The sequence below is a fragment of the Rhodnius prolixus genome, unplaced genomic scaffold (assembly GCF_049639745.1).
Source record: "Rhodnius prolixus isolate KJV_2025 unplaced genomic scaffold, Rpr scaffold_3, whole genome shotgun sequence".
In the NCBI taxonomy this organism is placed as follows: Eukaryota; Metazoa; Arthropoda; class Insecta; order Hemiptera; family Reduviidae; genus Rhodnius; species Rhodnius prolixus.
Window position 1 is genome coordinate 51,928,295 of NW_027411603.1, and position 25,480 is coordinate 51,953,774.

Below are 25,480 nucleotides of genomic sequence, written 5' to 3' on the forward strand. Positions count from 1 at the left end.
TGTACCAATTTCATTTCTGAAATCCCCTATAATTTCTGAACAATTGTAAATTTAATTATTTTGTTCACACCTCCGTAATCTTAATTATCTATTTTAGGCTTTTGTTTTTCTTCTTATATTGCAAGATAATCCGAGATTTCTTCCATAATGTTACATTCTGTACGTGAAATTCAAATGTGACTAAGGGCCCCACTAATTCAAATATTTTTTAAGATGAAACATTCATTTTTTTAAACCCTTTAGAATGGAATCAGTAAAAAAAGAATTTTCAAGTGTTTTAATTTTGTAGGTAGATATTTTGTCTTAATTTAAGTAAATTTTGTGTTTCTAAACATAATCACAAATTATCGATTTGATAATCACAAATTATCGATTAGAGGCTGTAGTTTCTGTAATCAACAACCTTTATAACCTGAACAAAATTAAAGTTCAAATATCACATGAGTTTTAAAAGAGTATTAATGCCTATTATGTGAATTTAATTGTGAATTTCTCTGTAAACTGTCTATACCTTACTGTAAGTGAGGTAATATTTTTGTAAATCTCTTAAAGTAAGTAATTTAGTACCGTCTTATTTAGTGAGCTATTTGTTTTAACTAAATATATTATGATTGTATTACTGAATTTTATGTATATTCAAGACCAAATGGTTCTTTAATTCATTATTAGTTCACAGTTTTTAATTTTAACCAGGAGGAAATTTAATTTTTTCTGATCATTCTGGTTTTTAGAAACTATTAAAGGATTTGTGTTAAAGCAAGCAGTTTTTTGTTTTTTTTTTTTAAATTTTGAAACACTTGAGAAGCTTTGGTTTAGAACTGAATATTAATTCTGAATATTTCATTATTGATAGATTTGATTTGGAAAGGAGCCGGTGTGAAATCAAGAAAATAAATACACCAAGGAAAAGCTGTTTTCAGTAGAATGTACAGCTTAACTTATTGGTTTTTTTTTTTGTACTGGTATGTATTATTTGATGTTTTGTACGAATTATGTGACTTATCTGTATTTATGATGCATGTCATTGAATTTTAGTTTTTAACTTCTTATGTTTAAACAAAATTAGACAACAGACACTATTATTTCTTTTAATCAAAAACATGAATATATAAATGTGATTTCAAATGGTACTACGAAACCATGTTATCTTCGTTTCAACGGCTAAGCAGTCCCTTAACTCTATTGCTGCTTCTTTATTCCACCCGATTTCCTTGTAAGACTCCAGTAGTCTAAATGAATCGTTGAGTAAGAGGCATGGTTTTGCACTGTAAGCCCTTTTATCTGGTTCATTATTTATTTTATTATTCTTAGATAATGTATCTTTATGAAGTTCTGACTGACTATTTCAATTTTGTAACGTTAGACACCCTGGACATCTGGTTTTGTGCACCTGTCCATTTCATTTGTATTGCTTTTTTTTTTAATTAGTAATGTACTCCTTCAGTGGTTCTAGCATAAAACAGTTGAGAAGCAAATTCATCAGTTGTTTTCACTTAATAATGCATGGTGATGAAATTACAAAATTCGATTCAAAATAGGATAATTTAGGAATTTCTCTGGATAACTTAAGTATGTGATATTCATATTCACGTTAAAGGATTTAAATATTGCCATGACTTCAGGATTATAATAATTGTAACAATGTACCATTTGAAACTGTGAGATTTTAATTTTTTATTTAACTTTGCCATACAAGACCAGGTTTTATACGGAACTGCCCAAATTGGAATATTATTTATTATGAATTTATAATAAATTATGTGTTTTCTATAAAGTTCACTTGGCAATATACAGTCGACTCTCGATAATTCGAACTCTACAGCTGCTAACTTCGGTAAATCGAAAAAATGCAGTGCATTTTGATACGCTCGATAATTCGAAATCCTGATCGAATTTTCCTGATAAAGATTTTTCTTCTTCTAAATAATCATTCAACTTAGTTAATTTCATTGTTCTACACAGTTAGTTATTTGAAGTATAACGTATATTTCTTGTTGTTTTTTACTCAATTTGGGTTTCGTTTTTATTATGTAAAGTTTTTACGGCTAAAAAAAAAAAAAAACCTACCCATTGTCATTTTAAGCTCCTTTAATTTCTTTTACTCGCCAAAATATTGGTAGAACCCTATCGTTTCAAATGAAGAAGGATTTTTGGAACCTGACTCCCAAAAAAAGAATCTGACGTGCTTAATTAATTTACCTTAACATTCCAATAGCTCCTAGATTGAGCTGCTACATCCAATTGTGGGTTTGGGTAGCACTATAGATCAAGAAAGGATTGCAGTTTTTTAGAAAGAGTTTTTTTTTTCTGGATAAGGCGAGAAATTCCAAAAAATAAAATAAAAACAGGGATCTGATATACCGGACTTTTATTCCAACCCTGACATACGCCATTGAATTATTTCTCTGGAGATAAGATTCTCCATAAGAGCAGCTGAAATGATCGATCAAGGATTATTTTAAATTCCCTTATTTCCGCTTTCTCATTATTGTGTTGCTAACGAGCTTTAAGATGCTACAGACTGTATTCTGGAAAGCAAATAATTAGAAAAATCTAGGACTTCATAAAAGGTAGACAAAAAAAATATATTAAATAAACTTTTTATGTGTATATATATATATATTTTTTTTTATAAATAAAAACAAAACTTTATTATACATACAGCTTTATTATTTACGATATTTCTATAAAGTATTAAGTGCATTTTTTGTTTTTTTTTTTAATTCATTTTTACTCAGTTTTATTCCAAGTTGAGTTCATAGCATTTGGGATCAAAAAAATGGGCAAAGAGATACATTAATTAATTATTATTTTGTCACTTGTAGTTACTAAAAAAAAAATAAGTGCACATTTTAAAAATAAAATTCGTTGTATTTATTTTTTTTAAACTTAATTTGAATTTTAAAAAAATTATATATATTTATTATATATGTATAATGTACATGATATTTATAATATAGATGAACATAAATTGAGTGAACTTAAGACCCACGAAATTTTACGCTGAATGTTATTATTTTGTTTTTTTAACATTATATTATTAATAAAATGGCTTTATTTATTTAAATAATTACATAATTTACAAGATGTTTAACTCATTTGTGTAAGTTTTTATTAAAGTAATTATCATAATTTAAAGTATTTCAGTGAATATTATTTAAGACTTCTTATTTTTCTTTCACACATTTCTTTTCTGGCTTCTGAATGAAAAGTAAAATAATTTAAATATATTAAAAAATTCAAAGGAAAAATGACAAATTTATGAAAAAAAAAAAAGTTGATATGTTTTCCATACTTGAGGTTTAATCTCTCAATTTTGTTCATAAGTGTTGAACATTATTTTTCAATTATTGACAATTTTATCAAGATTTCACTACAAAACATATTCTAAATTATCTTTAGCTAATCTTCAGCACTTATTCATCACTGACGACTTATCAAATTTCCTTTTTTATTTTTTTTATTTATTTAAAAATTGAAAGCTTTGTATGTTATTAAAAGTGCCGGTAGAAGTATACTTTCACCGATTTGTGTAAAAATTATAAGTTTATTGAGTCCATATATGGTTTGAATTATTATTTAACCGGTACGGAGTACTAGCCACTATCATCAGAGATCTTGGCGACCCTGCGAGTAGCCCAGCCTAACATGAAATCAAATGAATAGTGAAGGGAAGAGGATTAGGCATTAGGGAAGTTTATCACAAACTGCCCGCCGTCTACCCGCTGCCCTGAGATTTCCCTATAATTTCTGGCTACTTGAACTAGACATCAATCTGATTGTTGAAGTAAAAAGTAAATCCAATAGTTTTTGAACAGTGATAAAAAACTAGGATATAATGTCACAGCTTTATTAAATTGAATCTTAATTAAAATTAAGTTCAGACATTTGCCTTTTTTGTTTTTTGCTGTAACTTTAATTTTTAAGCTATTTTGCCCAATTTTATGGTTTTTAACATTATTAACATGTTTAACATTCTTTTATTTTTTTTAATTAACCATTTTTTCCCCAATTCAGAAAGACAATAAACAAAAAAAAAATTAAGATACAAGAAAATGAAGACGCTTGAATTTATTTATTATAAACTTATTTACATCTTTATTTTGATATGAAGCTTAAACTCTATTTAACAATTTTAAAATTGAAAATAAAATGAATTAAAAAATTACAAGCCTTACATTCTTGTCGTAAATAAGGTACAAGAATAATAATTTAAAAACTTTACGATTGTGCCAGTGTCTAATTTCTAATTACGTTTCATTATTCTTTTCAATTTTTACTATCTCTTTTTTTCGTTTTTATTTCTTTAAAAATTCTTCTCTTTTGTTTGTTTGTTTAATTTGAAAGAAATTGGGGTAGTGAGGCCTAGGATTTTCATAAAATCATAAAAACAAGATAAATATTATTTTGATTTTCTTTGTAATTAATTTTTCCTAATAACTTACCCTGTACTTTCTAAAAACCATCTAGTTTTTGTATTATTTTTTTTTTTTACATTTCTCAGTAACTCTACATACTTTATTGGTGCCTTCAATCTTCTACTATCGGCTAAGTATTGAAATAAACTCCTCTTACTCATGTAAGCTATGTAACTAAGCTTTTTATTTTGTAGAGATTGGCCACTTTTCCATGCAGGCTTTCTTTCACTTTTAGACAATATATAGGGTGCGTTCCACTAAGCGACCACAACGACCAAAACATACTTTCAGGCGTTCCACTTGGCGACCGCGGTCGTTGTGGTCGTGGCGAAAACGTCACTAATGACGTCACTATTTCCGCTCACACAACGACCACAACGCCCCACCTTAAGAGCTGGGTCGAAGTGGGCGTTCAGAAATATGGCGCAATTTTTAAAACAAAATATGGCGACCGAAAAAATTATCTCATGTAAATGAAAGTATTATTTCATGTAAATAATAGAAAGTGTTTCTCGAAAGTCTACAAAAAATAAATAAATAAATAATTACTTATCCCTTTACATGCTAAATCACTGAATAACACAAAATCATTTACCTGAAATAACTTTTAAATTCTTCATCTGAATAAAGATCAATTACACTGATAGCTAATAATACGTGGCCTAAGTTTTCGCTTTTTATCATTGCGATTTTGCAAAATTTAAACGTAAATTTTATAAGTACTCCACGAAAATGTAATATAAAAATTGAATTATATATATATTTTTAATATAAGTCAACTTTACCAATAATTATTAAAGTTTATTATAACTGCTTATAAACGGGGTTAAAATTAAAAAACAACCTCTTCAAGCTTCTAACTTATTTTCGAGGTCGCCATTTGTAATGTTTACTTGAACGATTAAAACGCCCACAGTCTGTTCCACTTGGGTTTTCGATTGCAACGCTCGCAAGCAAGTGGAACGAGCAAAATCGCGGTCGTGAGCGTGGTCGTTGTGGTCGCTTAGTGGAACGCACCCATAGTCTATAACAAGATACCTCTTTAAAGAAAGCTCAGGATGCCAATGATTGTGCCAGTTGATCCTATAACAAACTTTTTGGCAACGTATTTGTTTTTTCTTTGCAATCAGCTGTTACAGCTGTTTCATACAAACAATTTTCTTTTGCAAAATGATTTACAATACCGATTTTTTTTTTCTTAAATTTTATTTGAAATTGTTATTATTACAAAAAAAAAAAAAATTGCTTCAAGAGTAATTACTGTAGAAGTGCAATAATTATTGTAAATTATAAATGTATATATATACACACACATTTCAAGTGTAACCCCAACATCATTTATTCATATTATAGGTTTTAATTATTTATTTTTTTCTGCAGATAGGCAGGATCTTATTTGTTCCTTAAGTTAGTTACAAACTAAAAAGCAATGTCCAGTTTAGGAAAATAACAATCAACATTCTAACTGGGGCATTGCTTTACCTAAAAACATAAGATTTTTCTGTCGCCATTTTACTTTCTTTATTTTTCTCCAATCATCAAGGAATTGGCCTGATTAAATTGAAAAGATCTTAATATTTACATAGTTTTTTTTTTCAGTTTTTGAAATGTATTTATATGTACCTTTTAAAGTTTTTACGTAATTATAGGTTTCTTCCAATAAAAATCCACTAGAAGACGGTTTTCTGATTATAGATTGTAAAAGATTATTCTGTTTTCTTTTCAAGCATGATTCAGTTTGCTAAAAATAAGCCTATGGTTTTCTCTTTTTTTTTTTTTGTTGAATGATTTTTGATCTGTCATTGTTTACCTATTTTCACTGATACTAATAGGGGGTTTTTCCCCCCTTCTGGGTAGATTCATCAAGCTATGTTTTGAGTTCAATGTAACCTAGAAACTAAAAATGGCGCTTAGTCATTTGTAAACCGGTCAGTTTTTCTGAACTTTTAGCTATGATATTATAGATTTTATGAGAGTAATTTTATGGAAACAATATCTTATTCTGTGCGCAGGCCACAAATGTTTTACTCAATTCAAAGTTGCGTCATCTATCAATTGAATATTGTGTGAACTTCACTGCTAGAAACCTCAAGATCTAATAAGATTTTTTTTCATCCTCCAGTTAAAAAAGGTCACTCAGTTTAACCAAACCTGAACAGACAGGAGTACAATAAAAATCTAGGCATTTTATTTTACAAGTATCTATGAGATCAACTGCATTCACTGGCAGAGAAATAATAAAACTAATATTCAAAATTTAATAGCGAAACTATCGTCCGGCCCAAGGGGGGAAAAAAAAAACTGTCACCTGCTGCGCAAGCGCCCAAAAAGTTACCAAGCACCAATTGGTAGGTTACATATAGGTTACATTTTGCTACACCATTCCTTGTAATTAGTTGTGATAATTTTGGAATTAGGCCATTATTTGTTGAATTATTTTTATCATATAATGTTTTGAACTACTTTTAATGTTTATCAACAAATGAGTTGGTAATTAATTTTGGAACAAACCTATTATTACAATTTGATTAATATTCATTTATAAAATCCTAAAAATTGTTTTTATTTATTTATTTATTTTAACAATCGGGCATTGATTCTGTACATTTTTTTTATATATATATTTTTTTGCCGAACATATCATTTATAAATTAAAGAAGAAGAAAAAAAAGTTATTGTTTAGGCTGGGAAAAACTATTATACAATAATTACTATTTATTTAAACAAAATTCCTACAATATTCAAAGAGTTTCTCTTAAATATGGCTACAATAATTTACAAAGCTAAATACAATATCACAAGATAAATTAATTTTCTTTTTCATTTTTGTTTGTGGAATTTTTAAATTATATGTATTATATATTTTAAATTTATTATTATTTTTTTTTGTTTAAATTTAATAATTTATTTATATAGAATATATTTATTTGTATTTTAATCATTATTCCCTAAGAATCTGCTCTCTTCTCCATTAATATCTCTTAAATATCTGCTTAAATTATTGTATTTTTTTTAAATATTCTTGAATGTATAAGAATTAAAGAAGTGTATTTTGTTTGTCAGTTTATTTTAACATGTTTCAAATTTTAAATTTTATGACTATACATTAAATTACAATTAGTTTTGTTTATTTACTGGACCCAATTATTATTTCATTTATTAATTTTTTGTATCTTCATTTTGTTAATATAAACAAAAAATAGTTGTAACATAAATTTCAAATGCTTAAGCAAGAGTGTTACGTTAAAAAGAAAAAGAGGAAGTCTCTAGGGTTGAGTATTAGTGTGGAGATGCGTCATGGAAGGTGCAAAGTATACCCTAAGGGAAGATCTAAAGCCTTGTGATGTTGGAAAAACTTTCCTTATGCACATATATTATACTTCGTTACATTTTATGTAACAAAAAAAAAATCTGCATAAGACGAATCCTAGGGCTTGAGATGTCCGGGTCAAATCGGAGAATAATATCCAAGGAAAGCATCTTTGGGTTCTGAACCACTCTGCTCACAACAAACATAAGAGATGAAATTGTATGTTTCGCGGTCCAGTCTCCCCCCAGCTTGCCGCAAGCTGCGAGCGCTGAGGACCTAACGTGTGGTCTTCGCTTTAATTAAAACAACAGCAGATTTTTTTTTTTTTCACCTTCTCAAAGACTAGCAGAATTCTTAGCAAACTTTCCGAGACTTGAATGGATTCAAATTGCACCTCCCAATCAGATTTTCAGTAAAGCTTGAATAGAATAAAGCAAATTTTAAATGGAAAATTGAGAATCGTTTGTTGATAGTTGTATTTAATTCTTTAAAAAGTGTATAGTGGAGCACTGTGGGGTTTGAGGTGGACAAATCCGGAAGGGATCTTATAAGAAAAGCAAAGTAAATTTAAAATCTCAAGTTTTTTGAGTATCTCATTTAAAACAAAAAATGAACGTTTTCCATTATTGTTTTTCAGAAGTTGAATTTTTGTAAAAAAAACACATGATTTATTTCCACCTGCCCTAGGAAATCAAAACAGTTTGAAATTAATAAATTTTAATCTAAATAATTTTCTTCTTTTAAAAAAATCTTCTTTTTATGTAACAAATAACAATTGCACTTCAAATTGGCTTCAGTTTATTAATTAATTTTAATTTTTGTCTATAAGTTTTACTTCATATTTAAGAGCAACTGGAAAAAAAAGAAAGAAGTTTATTTGGTTTTCAATTATTTTCTTTGCTTAATCTGCGCCGAACCTACTAATTGACATACTGATCTATTTAATATTTGTTTAATTCATTTAATTAATTTTTTTTGTTTATTAACATTTATGTATTTGTTTTGCACAAAATGAAAAATTGAATGAAAGAATTCAACCTGAGATGTGAAAACTGGTGGTTTACATTTAAAGTTTCGCCTAAACTTTTATTATTGTCGGGGAAAAAAAAGATCTTATTTCTGCGAAGAATACTCGTCGGTTCTAGACATGAAACTGTAGAAATGATTGGGGGAAAAAATAGAAATGGCTGACTTAAAGGTCGGAGCAAAATTGCCCCAAAAGTTGGAAGACTTTATATGGAAAAAAAAAAAAAAAGGGTATTCCTTTAGTCAATAAGAATAGCGTGGGCGTGGCGATGGCGGAACTGGATGAAGAAATCGTTGTACTAAATTAGAAATCTTCTCTGGATGAGTGTTATCGATGAATTTTCCCAACGCATACATGAGAAAACAGTTGCATTTGGTTTCCTTCTTCGGGAACCAAGATTACCTGCAGATCAGTTTGGAGGAACTGTGATGTGACAAAGAGTCTTTACCGGCTCAAATTAATATCATATTTATTTGTATACACTCAAACCTGTTTTTTTTTTTGCGGTAGATAGGGACCGCATAAAAGAAAACGCATAAAAAAAAAAAAAAAAATCACATAAAACTTCACGAGTAACCTATAAGAAATAGTTTTCGAAACAATATTTAAAAAAAAAACTCCCACGCGGAGGTCCCGGGTTCGAATCCAGCAGCTGACCCTTAGATTTTCTCTTCCTAGGAGCTTCTTACAGCTCACTGTCCCGGTGATGGACAGTGTTGTCTGTAACGAGAGAACACTGTCCGGAGGCCGGCAGTGCACTGAAAAAAGCTCCGGGCGCCAATAACCTTAGATGTTGACGCGCCTTAAATCACAAAAAAAAAAAAAAAAAAATTTTATGCGGTGAATAGGGACCGCATAAAAAAAATCTCACTTATAACATAACTCATAACCTTAACTAGCAATTGCTTTTTTAAACGAAATCAAGAAACGAGGCTTGGCAGCTACTTCGAACTTCGCAAAACCTTTTTAGAGCCTGTTTCAGAAAAAACACTTGTCAGTTCAATATTATGAGATCGCACAAAAAAAAAAAAAAGCATAAAAAAAGGACCGCATAAAAACAGGTTTGAGTGTACACAATAGGTTAGTGTTTCAAACATCGTTTGAATTGCCTTTTAAATGGCCAAAATGGATCAATAACTTGAAGCTATTCCAAACAAACGGACCTTAAAGGCTTGGATAAACTAAGAATGGAGAAGATTTTTCTATTCTATTGAATACCTTTACTGGTATTTTCCCTTTAACCAGTTTCACGCCAAGTAATCCTCCTCTAGAGGGAGGATCATTACATTACCTCTTTAGGCTTGTCGCACGTAGCCCCCAAAATATAGTTCCTTAAATAGGAATACTTTATAAACAAAAAAATTTTCTGGGGAGTTTTCTCATCATTCACTACATTTGATATCATTGGCCCTTTTCAAAAAAACCAGTTTTCCATCTCTGGATTACATTTTTGTATGAGTGCTTCTCAGTGCATGCAAGTGTCTGTTCAATAAGTACAGTATGTAAAAAAGGGGGTAAAAACTTTTACAAAGAAAAACAAAAATTGAAACTTAAAACCCAAAATAACAAACATATAGCAGAGTGTGTTTTACAGAAATAGTTATTTGTTTTACGAAACATGGAAAATAAAATCAAATCTATTTAAGGCACTGTGCTGAGAAAATATTTAAAATGTTTTTTTTTTTAGTTTTTAAAATAATCTTTTGAAAATTTCTTTAATTTTTATTTCATTTCTTTTATTTTTAAAATCTTGTTTTTTTTATTTATTTATTTATATACAGATTTCTCAAGTATATATACATGTAAATCAATTTTGAATTTAACTTTAAAAAAAAAAAATTTTTTAGAACATGCGTTTATATGAAGAAAAACAAAATTTACAATTAAATATACAATTTCAAAAATAAACATAATCTTTAGGGTGAAGGGACCAGTAATTGACTGGGCACCAGTAATTGACATTTTTTTTTTTTTTTTTTTTTTTTTTTTTTTATTTTTTTATTTTTTTTTTTTTAGGGGCGGTCCCCGAGCGCTAGCTCATACCCGCCCCACGTATACACCACAAAATGAGCTCTCAACACTCACAAGTCCCGGCCAACAAAGCAACAAAGCCAACAGGCACAGAGAATCTCAACAACAACAACAACACAACACAACACAACAACAACAACAACAAATCATCAACAATAACAAATCTCAACAATCACACAATTACAAATAAATAAAACAAATAAAATCACACACACACTCGCACACACCCAACACAAACTCGAAAAATACGCACCAAATCAAACTCCCAACAACACCCTTCAACCAACCAACCAGATCTACTTCATCTACCAACCACCGAGGTCATCCGCCTCTCAAAGGCCGCCTGCGCGAATTCGCGGAAAGCCACATACGCAGACGCGTTCTCCAGTAACAAGGGGAAAACGTCTCCAGCCAAGCAGAACGGAAATCCCACTCTCCGCCACATAATACAGCGCAAATCATTATAAAGATCACATTCCATAATAATGTGCTCCGCTGTCTCTGGATCTCCACAAGCGCAATATGGGTCCGTTGCTAAGCCCATTTCGAACATTTTGGCGCGCAACATACCGTGTCCCGTGACCAATCGTGCAACTGCATATGGCATCTCAGTGGAAACCAGCCGCCTACCTCCGGCAGCGTCGGGGACGAAACTAAAGGTTGTTCTTCCCTTAGTTGACGCTCGCCACCTATTCCTCCATTCCCGATTCAATTCCTCTTCCACTTCGCCGTACATTCTTTCCCTAAACCATAACCGGTAATCTTCGGTTATATCAGCCACCGACAATCGTAAGGCTCTTAACATGGGGACACGCACCTCTATGCCCCTTCGCAAACCATATCTCACCGCGGCCCTAACCACCTCCATGTCCAATGGCAAGCATCCCGTGAGCACCTGCAAAGCCTCCGTGGATGTGGTCCGGCTATAACGCCCCATGAGCAACAGAATAGAACGTTGCACGGCCATAAGATGCATCCTCACAATCGCGGTCCCCACCCGATGGGCCCAAACCGACGCACAGTAGGTCACCTGAGCGACCAGAACCCCACGGTATAAGGTACTCACTACCTTCCTTTTCAATCCCCATTCTTTCCTCGTTACCGATCTCAACTGTCCGACAAAAGAACTAGCCTTCCTTCTTAAATCCCTTACATGTGGCACAAAGCTTAATTTCGCATCCAGGATCATCCCCAAGTATCTGACCTGTGACACCCAACTCAGCCTATCGCCACAGTATCTGACTACTGGCTGACGGGTAGGGGCAAGCGACCCCCTCAACAACATCGCCACCGTCTTATTCGGAGCGATCCTTAGTTTATTATGCTTACACCATGTGCAAACATAATTCAACGCTGATGTCGCATTAGCCTCCAATTGCGCCCTACTATTACCTCCTACCACAAGAACTAAGTCGTCCGCGTATGCGACCCTACCCAGCAATCCCGGAACGTCACCAGCCAACAGATCGTCGAAGACTATATTCCATAGGATCGGCCCCGAAATAGAGCCCTGCGGACAGCCGCGCGTAACATCCCGAGAGACTCGCTGATAATCTGATCGCACAAAAACCTCCCTGTCTCGCAAAAATGACGCCACCATACGAAAGATATACATCGGACAGTTCATCTCTCTTAATCTTTCCAAGATTCCCTCCCCCCACAAACAATCGAAAGCACCAGAAATGTCCGTAAAAATACCCGCGATATATTTATACTCCGGGACTATGTGGCCTATTAATGAGCGAATCGCGTCCTCCGTAGACAGTCCCCTCCTAAAGCCGAATTGGGAAGCCTGACTAAGACCTCTGCTCTCATATATCGTCGTTAATCTATTCATATATAGGCGTTCCAATATTTTACCCAAAATCGGTAACAAGCAAATGGGACGGTAAGAGCTGGGACTATCCAACGGTCTATCTCCACCCTTCAATATCAGTCTCAGCTCACCCGATTTCCAGCACACAGGGAACACTCCCTCGTTCAGACAACAATTAAATACATTCACGAATGCTGTCGGACAAACCGACCACGCCCTCTTAATCATTTCCAAAGTAATTCTATCAGGACCTGGGGCCGACCTACCATTTGATTGATTAATCGCCCTTTCGACATCCTCCTCCTCGAAACAATCCACGTCAGAAGAGTCCTGATACAACCGATTCAGCCTTCGAGTCGCCTCCTGTGCTGGAGTGTCATCCTCTGGCAAATCCGCCGGAAAGACTGCGTCCAAAATAGAACGGACAGTAGTGGGCCAATCCAAGGAATAATCCCCCCCAGATGACATAACCGAAGTCAAAACTGAACCCCGGGAGACATTTCTAAACTTGACCTTATACACCAAACCCCATGGAGATGCATTACCTTCCTTCCTAACAAAATCTTTCCAACATTCCAGCTTAGCACCAGTAATTGACATACCAGAAATAAACTGGTATTATAAGGGATATGAGCCGTTTTTAGTGGTGATTCTTTCAATTTCGTTATTGAGAAGCCTTTGGGCAGCAGTTCCAGAAAAATATTAATTATTGGAAGGTTCCTTGGTATCAGTGGAAGGTTATTTGTGTTAAAAGTTCAAAATCAAGGAAAAAAACAAGCCGTTGCTAAGGAGGATTGATAAGAAAATAATTTTTCTTTTTTCTTATTTTTCGTTTATTTGTTCATATATTCGTGAGGTTATCAATGTTCTGTTATAACTAGTATTACTTGTAGATTTCATTTATGTAGTTTTTTTTTTAAATTATAAGAAGCATTGAGGATTAAAATGGGGCTGTCAATCACTGGTCCTTGAAACGGCAATCTGTCCAGTAATTGACATGTATGTACAGCTTTTCTGTTTGAGACCAGTGATTGACTTCCTGGGAAAATGGTAAGATAGGTTGGTAAATTTTATTATAATTAAAAATTCAATACATTGTAAAATAAAATCATTGATAAAAATCGGCAACATAAAATAAATAGTAAAACTTCCAACAAAATATGTTTAAATTAATGAATTAGCAAATGTACGCCTTATTTCAAGAGGGCATGCAGAATGATTATTCTGTAGAGAACAACAAACTGGAATAATCGTGATCGCCGAAGAACAGCTTCCGAGGCCTACGTGACTAATAAAAACGACGCCCACGTAACGGAGTTGGAAAATCTCTCATCTCTCCCTCAGTTTTGGGTCCTAGCCACATGACAAAGAAGAAAGGGAGGAAATGGCTAAACCATAGAATTCCATCAAAGAAAACGGCCAGAGGAAAAATGAAGCTCCCTCAAGAGAAGTACCAGGTGCGAAATCAAATATACGTGGAGAGTTGGTGACTTTGTGATGTTTGTAATGTTACCGGTAGTACAGTTGTGTAAGGGTTGATCGTCAAAAGCTGCATAAAAAAGGGTAAGGTTGAAAAAATATTAGATTATTTAGGTTTGCCTATTTAAAAACTGATTGTAATTAATTATGAATAAGACTAATTTTTTGTTATAAATCCAATTGAAAAAGTGATTTAGGTGATTTATTTAGATCTAAAAGTGATTTTGAATGCATACCTTATGTCGTTTTATGAATGTATTTGTATGTCAATTACTGGTCCCACCCCATGTCAAACACTGGTTCCACCGAAAATTCGGTATGTCAATTACTGGTTCATTGACATACTTCCAAAAAAAATCATTTTTGGTTGACATAAAGATCGAATTTACTGCTTTTAAAATATTAATAAAATACAATACATCCTACTGGAGCGGTACAATTTTATAACCTACACCTGGAGCCAAAATAACGGAAGTTATTCTATCTTAAACTCGAATTTTTTCTTAAGCAGTCAATTACTGGTCCCTTCACCCTACAGTATTTTTCTTTTTTAATTATGAAATATTTTTCTTAACAAAACAATTATGAGTTTAACAATAGAAGATCACAGAATAAGTTTTTTTTTTTTTAAATATATATATTTATTAATTTGTTCTTTGTCTTTTTTAAAAGTTACTTTTCCTTGGGTGAATGCATAATTAAAAATGATCTAGCGAAAAATGACCTTAAAGAAAATGCGTTTTTTCTTAAATGAGTAACAATAGAAAAGAGAAGAAAGGTGATATTGATTGAATAATTGAATTGAAATCAAATTATCAGCTGTTCTGATCAGCTTAGTATCCCAAGGAAACTTCCCTGCTATACATGTATATTTACAGTTTATTTTAAATAAAGCAATAATAATTATTATTATTTATTAATTATCAAAGCGGATCGCAGTTTCATGTATGTATATTATATATAAATTTTGTCTCCATTCTATTTACAACAAAAAAATAATTATATTTAATAAAATTATTTATTCAAAAATTTCCTATTAAGTCTATTTTCTATTTAATAAGTTTATTTATGTATGGTTTTAACTTATTTAATGATTTTTTCCTTTTGCAGAATTGGAATTTCTCATTTTGAAAATTAAAACATGAGTTTTTACTTTTTGTTTTCTTTGAAGTGGGTTTTTTTTTTTTTTTTTACATTATTAATTTATTTAAATAAATTATTTATACAAATATAGGATTTTGATATGCGTGATTTAATGGAAGGAAAAATAGGCATAACCGAGGCTTATGAAAGACAAATATATTTATCACATGTCAATTTAAAATGAGGGAACGCTTTCAGGTGCAAGATGCCATGGGTAGCCGCCGAACGGTTTTTAGAGAAGGATAATCTTATCAGATTATTTTTTTTTGTTTTAGGTGACTGTCTAATCTGCTGTACTTGTGGAAGCTATGGTTACCGAATACCCCAGTAAATAATGGAAGCTACCATCGACGTAGAAGTAGTAGTACCTTGGGACTGGCAATCCACAGACAAACGTATCCGTAAAAGAATTCTGCATAAAGGATGGTGGAACGGCTCAAGACCTGTTGAAGGTTCTCCGTGTATGGTACAGATTGATACCAGCGACTATGAGGACGTCAACATTTCGGAAGCTTATCGTTTGCCAAGTACTGATCAGTTTAAGCTGATTGTTGGTGAAGGTGAAACGGAATTTCAACGAATGTTGGACAGACTTCTGCCCACTATGGATACATTTGAAGAATGTTTAGTTGAATATAAAATTGATGAAAGTGTGTATAAAGTGAAGATAAAATTAATTCAACATGGTGCGGGTACGCCAAGTTATTCACTGGATGCGGAAAAGAAATTAGCCAAAGCGTTATATTGTAAAGAACGTGGTGTATTGTTGTACAAAGAGGGGCGTACACTAGATGCATTCCATCGTTTTAAAAGAGCCGCACAGCTGTTGATATTTCTGGACAGGGATCAACCACAGTATTTACCTATTTACCTGACAGTCTGCAACAACCTGGCACAGTGTCATCTCCAGCATGGTAACTATGAGCATACGTTAACCTTGTGTGACAAAGTGTTGGCCAAAGAGCCGAACAACGTTAAATGCCTACTAAGGCGTGCCTCGGCTTTAGAATCGTTGAGAGATTTTGAGAATGCTTTGGATGTATATAAACGTGTGTTGCAGTTAGAAGCGAACAATCATCGTGCTACAGAAAGGTTGCTACAGATGAAGATACAAGTGGATGATATGAATGCCCGTTATAATGCTGCTGTTAAAAGAATGTTTGATTTTAATAATTAAATATTTGTCAAAGACTTGTTAGAGAATCTATTTTTAAATATACGTTTGGTTTTACTGAGTTATCACAGCTGTTTCTGTTCCACCTTTACGTGACTATGAAGGGACCAAAATGGCGGTCATTCCTCGCAACGTTATCCTTAACATGCTGCAATTACTTCTGCAGGGGATTCATTAGATTAGATTGCTGTTTGCCTTTGTTCATTGGCTACCAAACTTCTGCTGCTTATTGTACCAACTCTACGGTAGATCTTGTTGTAGAAGACCCTTTTCTATGAGCAAGAGATGGTATTGTAATGGTGTAGATTTTTTGAGTTTGAGTCTTCAATGGAAATATATAATTGATAGGACCTTTCAGTCCGAAAAAGTTAAAAATTTTCCGGTGGAAAATAAAAAATTTGACCCATCATTTCACCAATTAGGAAAATATAAAAAGCTAGAGACCATAAATTTTTCCCCAAAAAACAAAAATTGAGACTATTTTTGTTTGTTTTGCTTCTCTCACTCTCCCCCTCTCTCTCTAAATATATAAATAATTATATATTTTATATAATATATACATATTTCCGCCCATATTTATATAAATAATTTTTTTTTTTAATTTGAAGATTTTTGTTTTGTTAAAATATTAACAATATTAATTCTTTTGTTTTGCTGTAAAATTTTATTTAATCATATTTAAATAACGATTATTTACAAATACAATTAAAACTTAAATAACAAAAACGAATGTTCAAAGTTTTATTTACAATATTTTTTCTTCGTAAAATGGATCGAATCCAGTTTGAGCTTAACTATACTTGAATAATTTTTATATATTTTTTACCTCCCAAGTTTTAAAAGTTCATTCTAAGTTTCTTTATTGTATTTGAATTGACTTCTAAGTATTAACAATGTATTTACAAAAAATAAATAATCGATTACAATTTTTTTTTTAAAAAAATTATTAGCGATGAGAAGAAGAGATTAACTTTTTCTTTGCTAGCGACAAAGCCTACTTGATCAATATGTACATTATTCATTATAATTTTTTGTTTTTATAAATTTATAAATGATAGATTGAACTCTACATAAAAAAAGTCAAGTATTTTGAAACTTTTTAACATATTTACAGACTAAAACAATGTTCTTTTATTTACTTGAGCATAATAATTGATTTCATGTTTATACTATGCTAATAAAAACACTGAATTTTTTGACGTGAATACGTCATTAAATTTGAATCATATGGTGGCAATCCAAAAAAACCTAATGATAACCAAATCGGGGGATACAGTTTGGCATTATAGTTTCGAATCTATCGTCTACATCCAAAATTAAATTAGACTTCTGGATAGCTAAAGGATCAAAGAATTCATTACGATAAGCGAGGAGGACTGTGACACATCGCGCGCGTTGGTGAGGGAAGCGCCGCCATTTTGAGATAATTTTGCTGCGTATCGAGATTTGCAAGTAGTATAACTTTTGACTCGGAGAAGCTACGATGTTCGTTTAAGTTTTAATCGTCAGCTGTCGTCACAATCTATCGATTGTATATAAAACATTAGTGTAAAATAGTGACAGTTAATATAATAAGTTGTTAGAATAAAAAAATATCCAAAATATATAATGTCGGCCTATAGGCGTCGAAAAGCTAAAACCAAATACAGAGATCGGTATACTGTTGGAAAGGGCTTCTCAAGAACAATCGAATGGTAAAAGTCGCAAAGCCGGTGGAGTCGCCATATATTGCAACATCAATAGCTTTCACTGATTGTAATAGAGTTAACATTGACATTTCGGAAATTTATTTGGAAATGAAAGAGGCAAAAGCTGGTGATGTCTGTCTAGTAAACGAAAAAGGCCAATGGCATCTTCAAATTTGTACTCGGGTGTGTGTATATCCATCCGGGCACAGCGTTAGCAGAAATTAAACTCTTTATGTTCTTGATCGTTGTTAAAATATTCTAAAAAACATCGCTAAAATTATACCCGATTACGGGCCTGATCTTACTACACCAATTATGATAGTTGGAGACTTTAATGTTGATGTCTCACAAAACCGCTCATTGCCCGACTTCATGCTCAGCGAGTTCAATTTGTCTTATATTGAAACTTCTCCAACAACGTTAGGTAATACCTACATTGATTTAACGTTTACCAGAAATCTCGATGTATCTTGTATGCCATTTGTGTCGTACTTTTCGTATCACAGACCTATAATTAATAAAGTTAAATTGTAACACAGTAATTATTTGTTTCCTTGATTTCATCCTAAATACATAAATAAAAATATTTTATATAAAAAATATAACCCGTTACGTAAACGTATTCACGTACAACACACGGCCGCGTCCATGACACAGTCACAGTTTTTTTTTTTAATTTTTTGAACGCAAAAATGGCATCACCAACTTGTCTTAGCAATGCTCCAGAAAATATCAAACGCTTGGGATCTCTCAAGGTGGTGGTCAGTGGCGTTGCTTAGAAGCGACGAATTTGTGGAATATCAAGGGATGAAGTATCTGTTTCATTAGAGTAAGAAAAGCTTCTGTGAACATAATGATTAGCCTCTTACTGAATTTTTGAGGTTCTATCTAAACTAAAAATTTTAAAAGAGATTTAATTATTGCCTACATTCTCTGAGATTATAAAAGTGTTCATTAATCATATTAACCAAGTTAGCAGGAAAACTACTATCCGTCTTCAAAATTTCTTTAAAAAATATTTAGTATAAAAATTATATAAATAAAACTTATTACATGTATGTAATGTGGATACGAAATTGGCATTCTCTAAACAATATCAGAAAACTGAAAAATACATTCAGTATAGTGGCACTTCCGGTTATTAAATATTCTTCTGTGTATTTTAGCCATAAAATTATCGCTTCTTTATAATAAATAAGAACAAGGTCTTGAGACGTCAGAAGCAGGACCGCACTGTCGCAGATGCGGCACAGGCTAAAATCTCAGCTATGTGTAAACCATTCGGTTCTAGTTATTCGCCTTTACAATGTAAAGAAATGTTACGGAAGTGAACTGAAATGATTACAAAACTTGTGATGCATGATGTTATTTGCTTGGGTAGCATTATTTTGTAAAATTTAGCGGAAATCAAGTTGGGCCAGGAATACAACCAAAAGTACACCGGTCTGCTCGGAATAAAATGGATATCACCAGAATATCGCAGAATATTAATTCTAAGGAAGATTTCGAGTTGCACAAGCCAAATTCTTGAGAATGGCTTACTAAACTACCAGCTTTAACTTTCTTAAATACTTGACTTTTTTTTTAGTAAATAAAAGTTGGCATAATTAAGTGCCGAAGGAATTTTAATTGTAAATCCTAATAACCCAAAAGAAAATAATTTTTAATAAATAAGCGCATTTATAAATAGGAATGTTAAGGATGATCCGTTGACTGTACAGCGAATACTAAAGAAACTCCCTCGGTCTTCTGGAATAAGGCCTCTTGTTGGCTGGGTCAGTGTCGGTCCTCTGCGATGGCGGAGCCGAGTGTGACTGTTGCGATGCGCTAGCTGCCGGCTGTTCAGTTTGTTCCGGTTCCGTAGCTGGTCGAGGTTCCGTGGGCGACGTCCGCGGAGGCACGCTGGGCGCTGTTCCTTTTGTTCTCGACTTGGATCTTCTTTTCCTAAGCACTAACGCCCCAAGTTCACCCCCTTGAGTTCTTGGTTCATTGCTTGCAACAGCGGCGCCGTTCGTCGAACCTACCACCGCCGTTGTATTTCTAGCTGTGCCGCCTTCAGCACCAGAAGCTGAAGATGGACTGGCAGAGCCTAATCTACTCAAAACTTCTGTCAATAATTCTTCCATTCTAGCAACTTTTTGATTCAATTTTTGCACTTCCAATTTTACATCCACCTTGAAGTCCATAATGTTGGTCATAATTTCCTTGTACTCAGCTGGTGTAGCTGCAGCCGGCTGGGGTCGAAATGGTGTTTCATTTAATTTTTGATCAGACTTTATGATACCACTATCGTAAGAGTCAAATTTTCTCAGATTTGTGGGTCTATGCCTGTCTTCAAGTTCGACAATCTCTTCTATGGTATCCTGTCTGGACATGGTGGTGGGCACGAGACTCGATGAAGCTGCGGTTACTTTTTGCAGTTTTGGAAAGACTTTATTTCCAGAGCCACCATTGCTACCGCCCCCACCACCTGCACTGGACCCACCAGAGGTTTTCGCCGGTGAGTCTCGGACGGAATGTGTTCTAGTAACAGATGCGGCGCTACTTGTTTCTGTCCCCGAATCCAGACTGCTGCCTAACAATCTGCCCCATTTGCTGGCCCGTATCGTTGTAGGCCTAGTGGCTATCACAGCCGCCGCTGTGCATGGCGGAGTAACTCCGCTGTGACCGCCTCCAGCACCGCTGCCGCCTCCACCACTAGCACCACCCACACTTGCCGCACCACTACCCGCACTTCCTTCATCTTTTTCTGTTACGCTGGCCACTTTCGTGGCCGGCGTAGGACTTACTGCGCCTTCAATTTGACTCTTTTCACCTTTCTCCGGATCTTGTGAAGGACTCTGCGTGGACAGTTGAGGTGTCAAAGCTGTTCTATCTCTGCGGAATTTGGAAAATATCTTACGTACCAAATGATCTTGGTTTTGATCAAGTTGGGGTTCATTTTTCCGTCTTTCTGCCAGCTCTTTTTCCCTTCTAACATCAGCAACTTTTCTGAATATCAGCTGAAAAAATAAAACCAGTAATTTATTTTTCGAAGAAGAACTTCATGCAGTCGAATAAGTGAATGAATGAAGATAATTAAAGTTTATTATCTATTCAGTGATCAAGCATTCGAAGCTCATTCTTGTAACAAAGGAATTCATTTATCAGGCGAGCAATAACTCTTAGAAGATCCATCTATTAGATCTTTAAACTGCAAACTTCTTATTAAACCGTTCAGAGGTTAACCTTGTTACAAAATTAAGTCACTTTGTCAAAAACACAATGTGGGTGAATTTTTAAAACAAAATTCTTTTTAAAAAAAACTTAAAATAACAAATAACTTACTCGATGTCTGAGGTTGTAGGTAAGAAGTAGATTGCGTGCAAATGAATTCGCAAATGCTTGATAAAAATCTAAAACCTCCAGCAATTTGTCTCGTTTTATGGTGTGCAGATCGCAGTAAGTCAGAGCTCGCACGTTGGCCGCTGATTGGCCAACAGCGTTATCCTTCCAAAATGAATCACCAAATACGTCTCCCTTACCTGGCATGTTACAAAGATATGATTAATGATATGTGAGGAGAATTTGGAAAAATGATTGTTTTGATTTTTCTGCGTTATGTCACAGATCTCAAGAGATCCTCTCTCGCTAATTTTATTCAATATGACTTTCAAAATTAGAGCTATTGGGACGAACCACCTCACTCACTATATTGCTGAAAAGGATGAACTCCAAGCCCAAGGATTAATGTAGCTTAGAACTGTGAGAAAGAACGTAAGAAAAGTTACCCTCAACCTCTTACGCTGAGCAGGTAAAAGCGGTGGCTGTTAAAGACGTTCACAGAATATGATTATCTGCAGACCCTACTGCATAGGTGAAGGATCAAAGGCTCTCCAATCTGTGCCGAGAGGGTAAGATGGATGTGTAAACATCTGTTTGTGAACTCAGACCTTGGCAGACCTTGTAACAGACGAGTTAAGTAACTCGAAAAGGGAATGAATAGGACGATATTTTGACTGCAGGAAGTCAAATGATTAGAAAAGCCTTGTACTTTAGGCATTGCTAAAAAAAAAAGCTCTTTTAGATGGCTTAGATGGCGTACTTTCTTCTTAAGGTGTTAGCCATCGAACACATGGCAAGTATTATCTATTGAGGCTAAGGTAGTACCAAAACCTGTAGCTAGAATGTATTTGGGTAATTGTTTATTGTGGTAATTACTTATTAACATTTCCAGGAAGGTCATAAATGTAAACTCACCCAAAATCGCGACAACCTCATCATCCTGTATCACTTCCAACGATCCGGTCACTATAAAACAGAGTGAATCGATTGATTCACCAGTATGGTATAGCAGATCTCCAGGTGCAGAATGACTCATAGTAAAATGCATAGCCAATGCACGCAGACATCCATCGCTGGCCAGCCGAAATGCAGGATGTTCATTGAACACTTTACGATTTAAATGCACACAGATATCAGCTTTCATATCTTTTGGACAGTAATTCAACACCTGCAAGAAAAATAAGAAAAAAAGTTTAATACGTGCTTTCCTACTAGGAATAGTTACTTGTCTTTCTAATACAACTATTGCGAATCATTTCCTGTATTAACGTTTGGAGGCGGAGCTTCCTATTTTTGCACTCATACTAGCTAAAGTTCTAGTCAACCACTTCCGCTCAGATGCAATTAGTTGTTTGGGAGTGGATCGATGATCCGTTTTCAGTTTACTACTTTAAATTTTATTAAAACGTTCAATTTTTACTTTTTTACATGGTTCATTGTAATAAAATGACACCTTAGAAAAAGAGTGATGTCAGCTGCCCCTGTATCCCATTAAAATCAATAGTTCTCTGAAAGAATAATCGAGAAAACCATTTTGGACAGTCCAACTCGAACAGAGAACATACGAAACGACCCTTTAGGGGGGGCCTTCTCACCTCTCCCTGAGAATTCTCCTTAAGAACATAAATAAGGGCCTCATGTTAGTAGGATGTTCATAAATTATTTCAGGGGCAAGAAATTTTTAGTAAGAAATTGAATTCTTTTTAATACCATTCAGGCGATAGGACCGAACATCTTGATGGAACAGCTGTTTAAAAGGATGCCAGTCCCCGATGCCTGCCTTCTATTAACGGAAGTGAAACGGCACTCTTACACAAATAGAGTGAGAAAGAAAGAGAAAATGAAGGAAGTCTTCTTTTTCTACTTAATTTTTTGTTTTAGAGGAACTCTATCTCCTCTCCTCTAATTATCCCAAGGTCACTTTTAAAACTTTCATAAACAAAAACCAAAAAAAATGGTGACACTAACGCTTTGGCCCAAATCCATCGACCGAGAGTTGTCTTTATTGTACCATGTTTATACTTATTTTGAGTAAGTACCAGAAATAAACTTCTTTCAATTTTACTTAATTATTAGAAATATATTCAACGTGTCCATTGTTTCATTTAGGCAGTTCTATCTAGGGTACTAGTACTTTAAGCATTCCTCTAACGTACTACTATTGGTAATGGAACGATTCTATCATCTAAGTAAGAATTTTTAAGAGGGTTTTTAATTTTTTTTTTTTTTTTTTGGAGTCGAAATAAAGTCGCGATACCTTCATGTCTTCTCTAATCGATTCTATATCATCATCCTCAGGAGCTTTAATATCATCAGAACTGTCTGCAGCTCTTGCCGTGTCATTGGGACCTTCATCACATATCTGAAAGTTCCAAGTAACATTTAGTGCCAAAAAATTTCAGTAGAATCTTTTTCTTTTTTTTTTTAAGTTTTTAGAAGAAAAGCAATACTTTTGAACTTCAAATTTAATAAAAAAAAAAAAAATCTCCTAAGGATGATAAAACAACTCGATTTTAAAGGAGAAAGGAGGTACGACCAGAAAAAATGGTGGGCAAGGATGTCCCTGAAAATTAATTCCTGGCTTAGAAGTGGCTCTTTACCTTAAAGGCTATCCTAGCAAATAAAATGGATCCAAGATGTAGTGAACGAGTTAAAGCAGGACTTTCGGGACTTTAAAGGGCAGTATTCTGCTTAAATGTGTGTATGCTTTTGCACATTGCTGTAAAATATCAGATAAACTGTTCGAAACCAAAAGATGAAATTACATATACTGTTTTACATTTAACTCCATTTGGATAACCGACTTTAACTTAGCGATCTTAAGGGCACTTGTGTTGAGAGGGAGAGTGAGAGGAGTGGTTAATCTTCTGTCTAAAGTGCCACTTCTGTAGAATTTTCCATTTTGAAGGAAAGTGCCACGTTAATGAATTGATTTTTCACTTTTGTTTGATTTTCTGAAAATATTGCTTTGATTTCCCTCCAAACTTCGTATTTATATTTAACACACAAAGATATGTAACTTCTATTTGACTAATTCTCTTTGGAGAAGTTCTGGAGAAGAATGAGAACCAAAGTTCCGTACGAAGAGTCATTTCTTTGTAATCTACGGCTTTGGAAAGTGTACATGTTTACAATAAGTAAATAAATCGCGAATTTAAGGACTAGAACATTAGGAATTAAGTAAAAGGAAAGTTGTGTGAGTGATGTAGACTAAATTTCATCAGAATCACACTTTGAAAAATAATTCATGATTCTATTTCGCGTAATTTTTACCGGTTTTAACGAACTTTTGGCGAGACTACCAGCTATAGGAAGAGATGCCATGCAACAGTGTATTCAGTGAACATACCAATTTTTTGTTCATAAAATACATACCTTGTCTGTATCTAGCCCTTTTGTCATCGCCCAAGTGGACACCACATAATCCATCACCCTTTCTGACAATGCTTTTGGTACTTCATGCAATTTCATAAATTCTCTAACATTATTCAACATGTCGTGATATTTAGCCGTGGCTGACGTCATCTGCTGTATTATTGTGGTCACATGACCGAATATTGTTGCATACAGTAGAGCTATAAGAAGAAAACAAGAACATGGCTGTGTTAATTGGTAAAGAAAAGGAGAATTTGTGATTTTGTTTCATGTGCTTTAAAAAAAAATAAACAAAAAAAATGTAGCTCTAACAAAAACGTGTTTTTAGTTTCTCTCGTAAGATATTGTGCTTTTCGATTTTAAGTTATCACCGGAAATAACCAAACGTTTCGATGAGGTCTACTGAGCACGTTTGTTTTTTAAATTATCTGTCAAATTTCCTACTACCAAACTCAAAAACGTAAAGAATCTTTTAACTCAAATCTATTTAAAAGGTGGTCTCAGTAGTCTGAGTTAGGGCTCAATAGGTTTTCTCCAGTTCCGCACAGAATCTAAAGAAGTTTTCCTTTCCTCAGCTAGTCTCTGCCAACCTTATCCTTCAAGTCTTAGATCCAGAGCTTACCGGTTTTATCTAGTCAACCCTGAAATGACGTTTTATACCAGGGTCACGACATGAGACAGTTTCGATTCCTAGT

At 33.7% G+C, this 25,480-nt stretch overlaps 2 protein-coding genes across 4 annotated transcripts in view; one reads left to right on the forward strand and one right to left on the reverse strand.

Annotated features, from left to right (window-relative positions):
* The first annotated feature begins 390 nt into the window (after positions 1-390).
* On the forward strand, positions 391-16,463 carry LOC141453537 (FK506-binding protein-like). The gene is made up of 3 exons (XM_074126906.1): positions 391-551; positions 854-962; positions 15,500-16,463. Exon 3 carries the CDS (start codon positions 15,559-15,561, stop codon positions 16,399-16,401), a length of 843 nt encoding a protein of 280 aa, XP_073983007.1. The 5' UTR covers positions 391-551; positions 854-962; positions 15,500-15,558; the 3' UTR covers positions 16,402-16,463.
* eag (potassium voltage-gated channel protein ether a go-go) overlaps positions 15,257-25,480 on the reverse strand; it is a 364,129-nt gene continuing 353,905 nt past the window's right edge. For all 3 annotated transcript variants that reach the window (XM_074126880.1, XM_074126882.1, XM_074126881.1), the window contains 5 exons: positions 24,786-24,985; positions 23,668-23,772; positions 22,326-22,578; positions 21,414-21,610; positions 15,257-21,088 (listed from right to left, as the gene is read on the reverse strand). In XM_074126880.1, the coding sequence (XP_073982981.1) occupies positions 19,814-21,088; positions 21,414-21,610; positions 22,326-22,578; positions 23,668-23,772; positions 24,786-24,985 (2,030 nt within the window). In that variant the 3' untranslated portion in view covers positions 15,257-19,813. The remainder of the gene's footprint in view (positions 21,089-21,413; positions 21,611-22,325; positions 22,579-23,667; positions 23,773-24,785; positions 24,986-25,480) is intronic.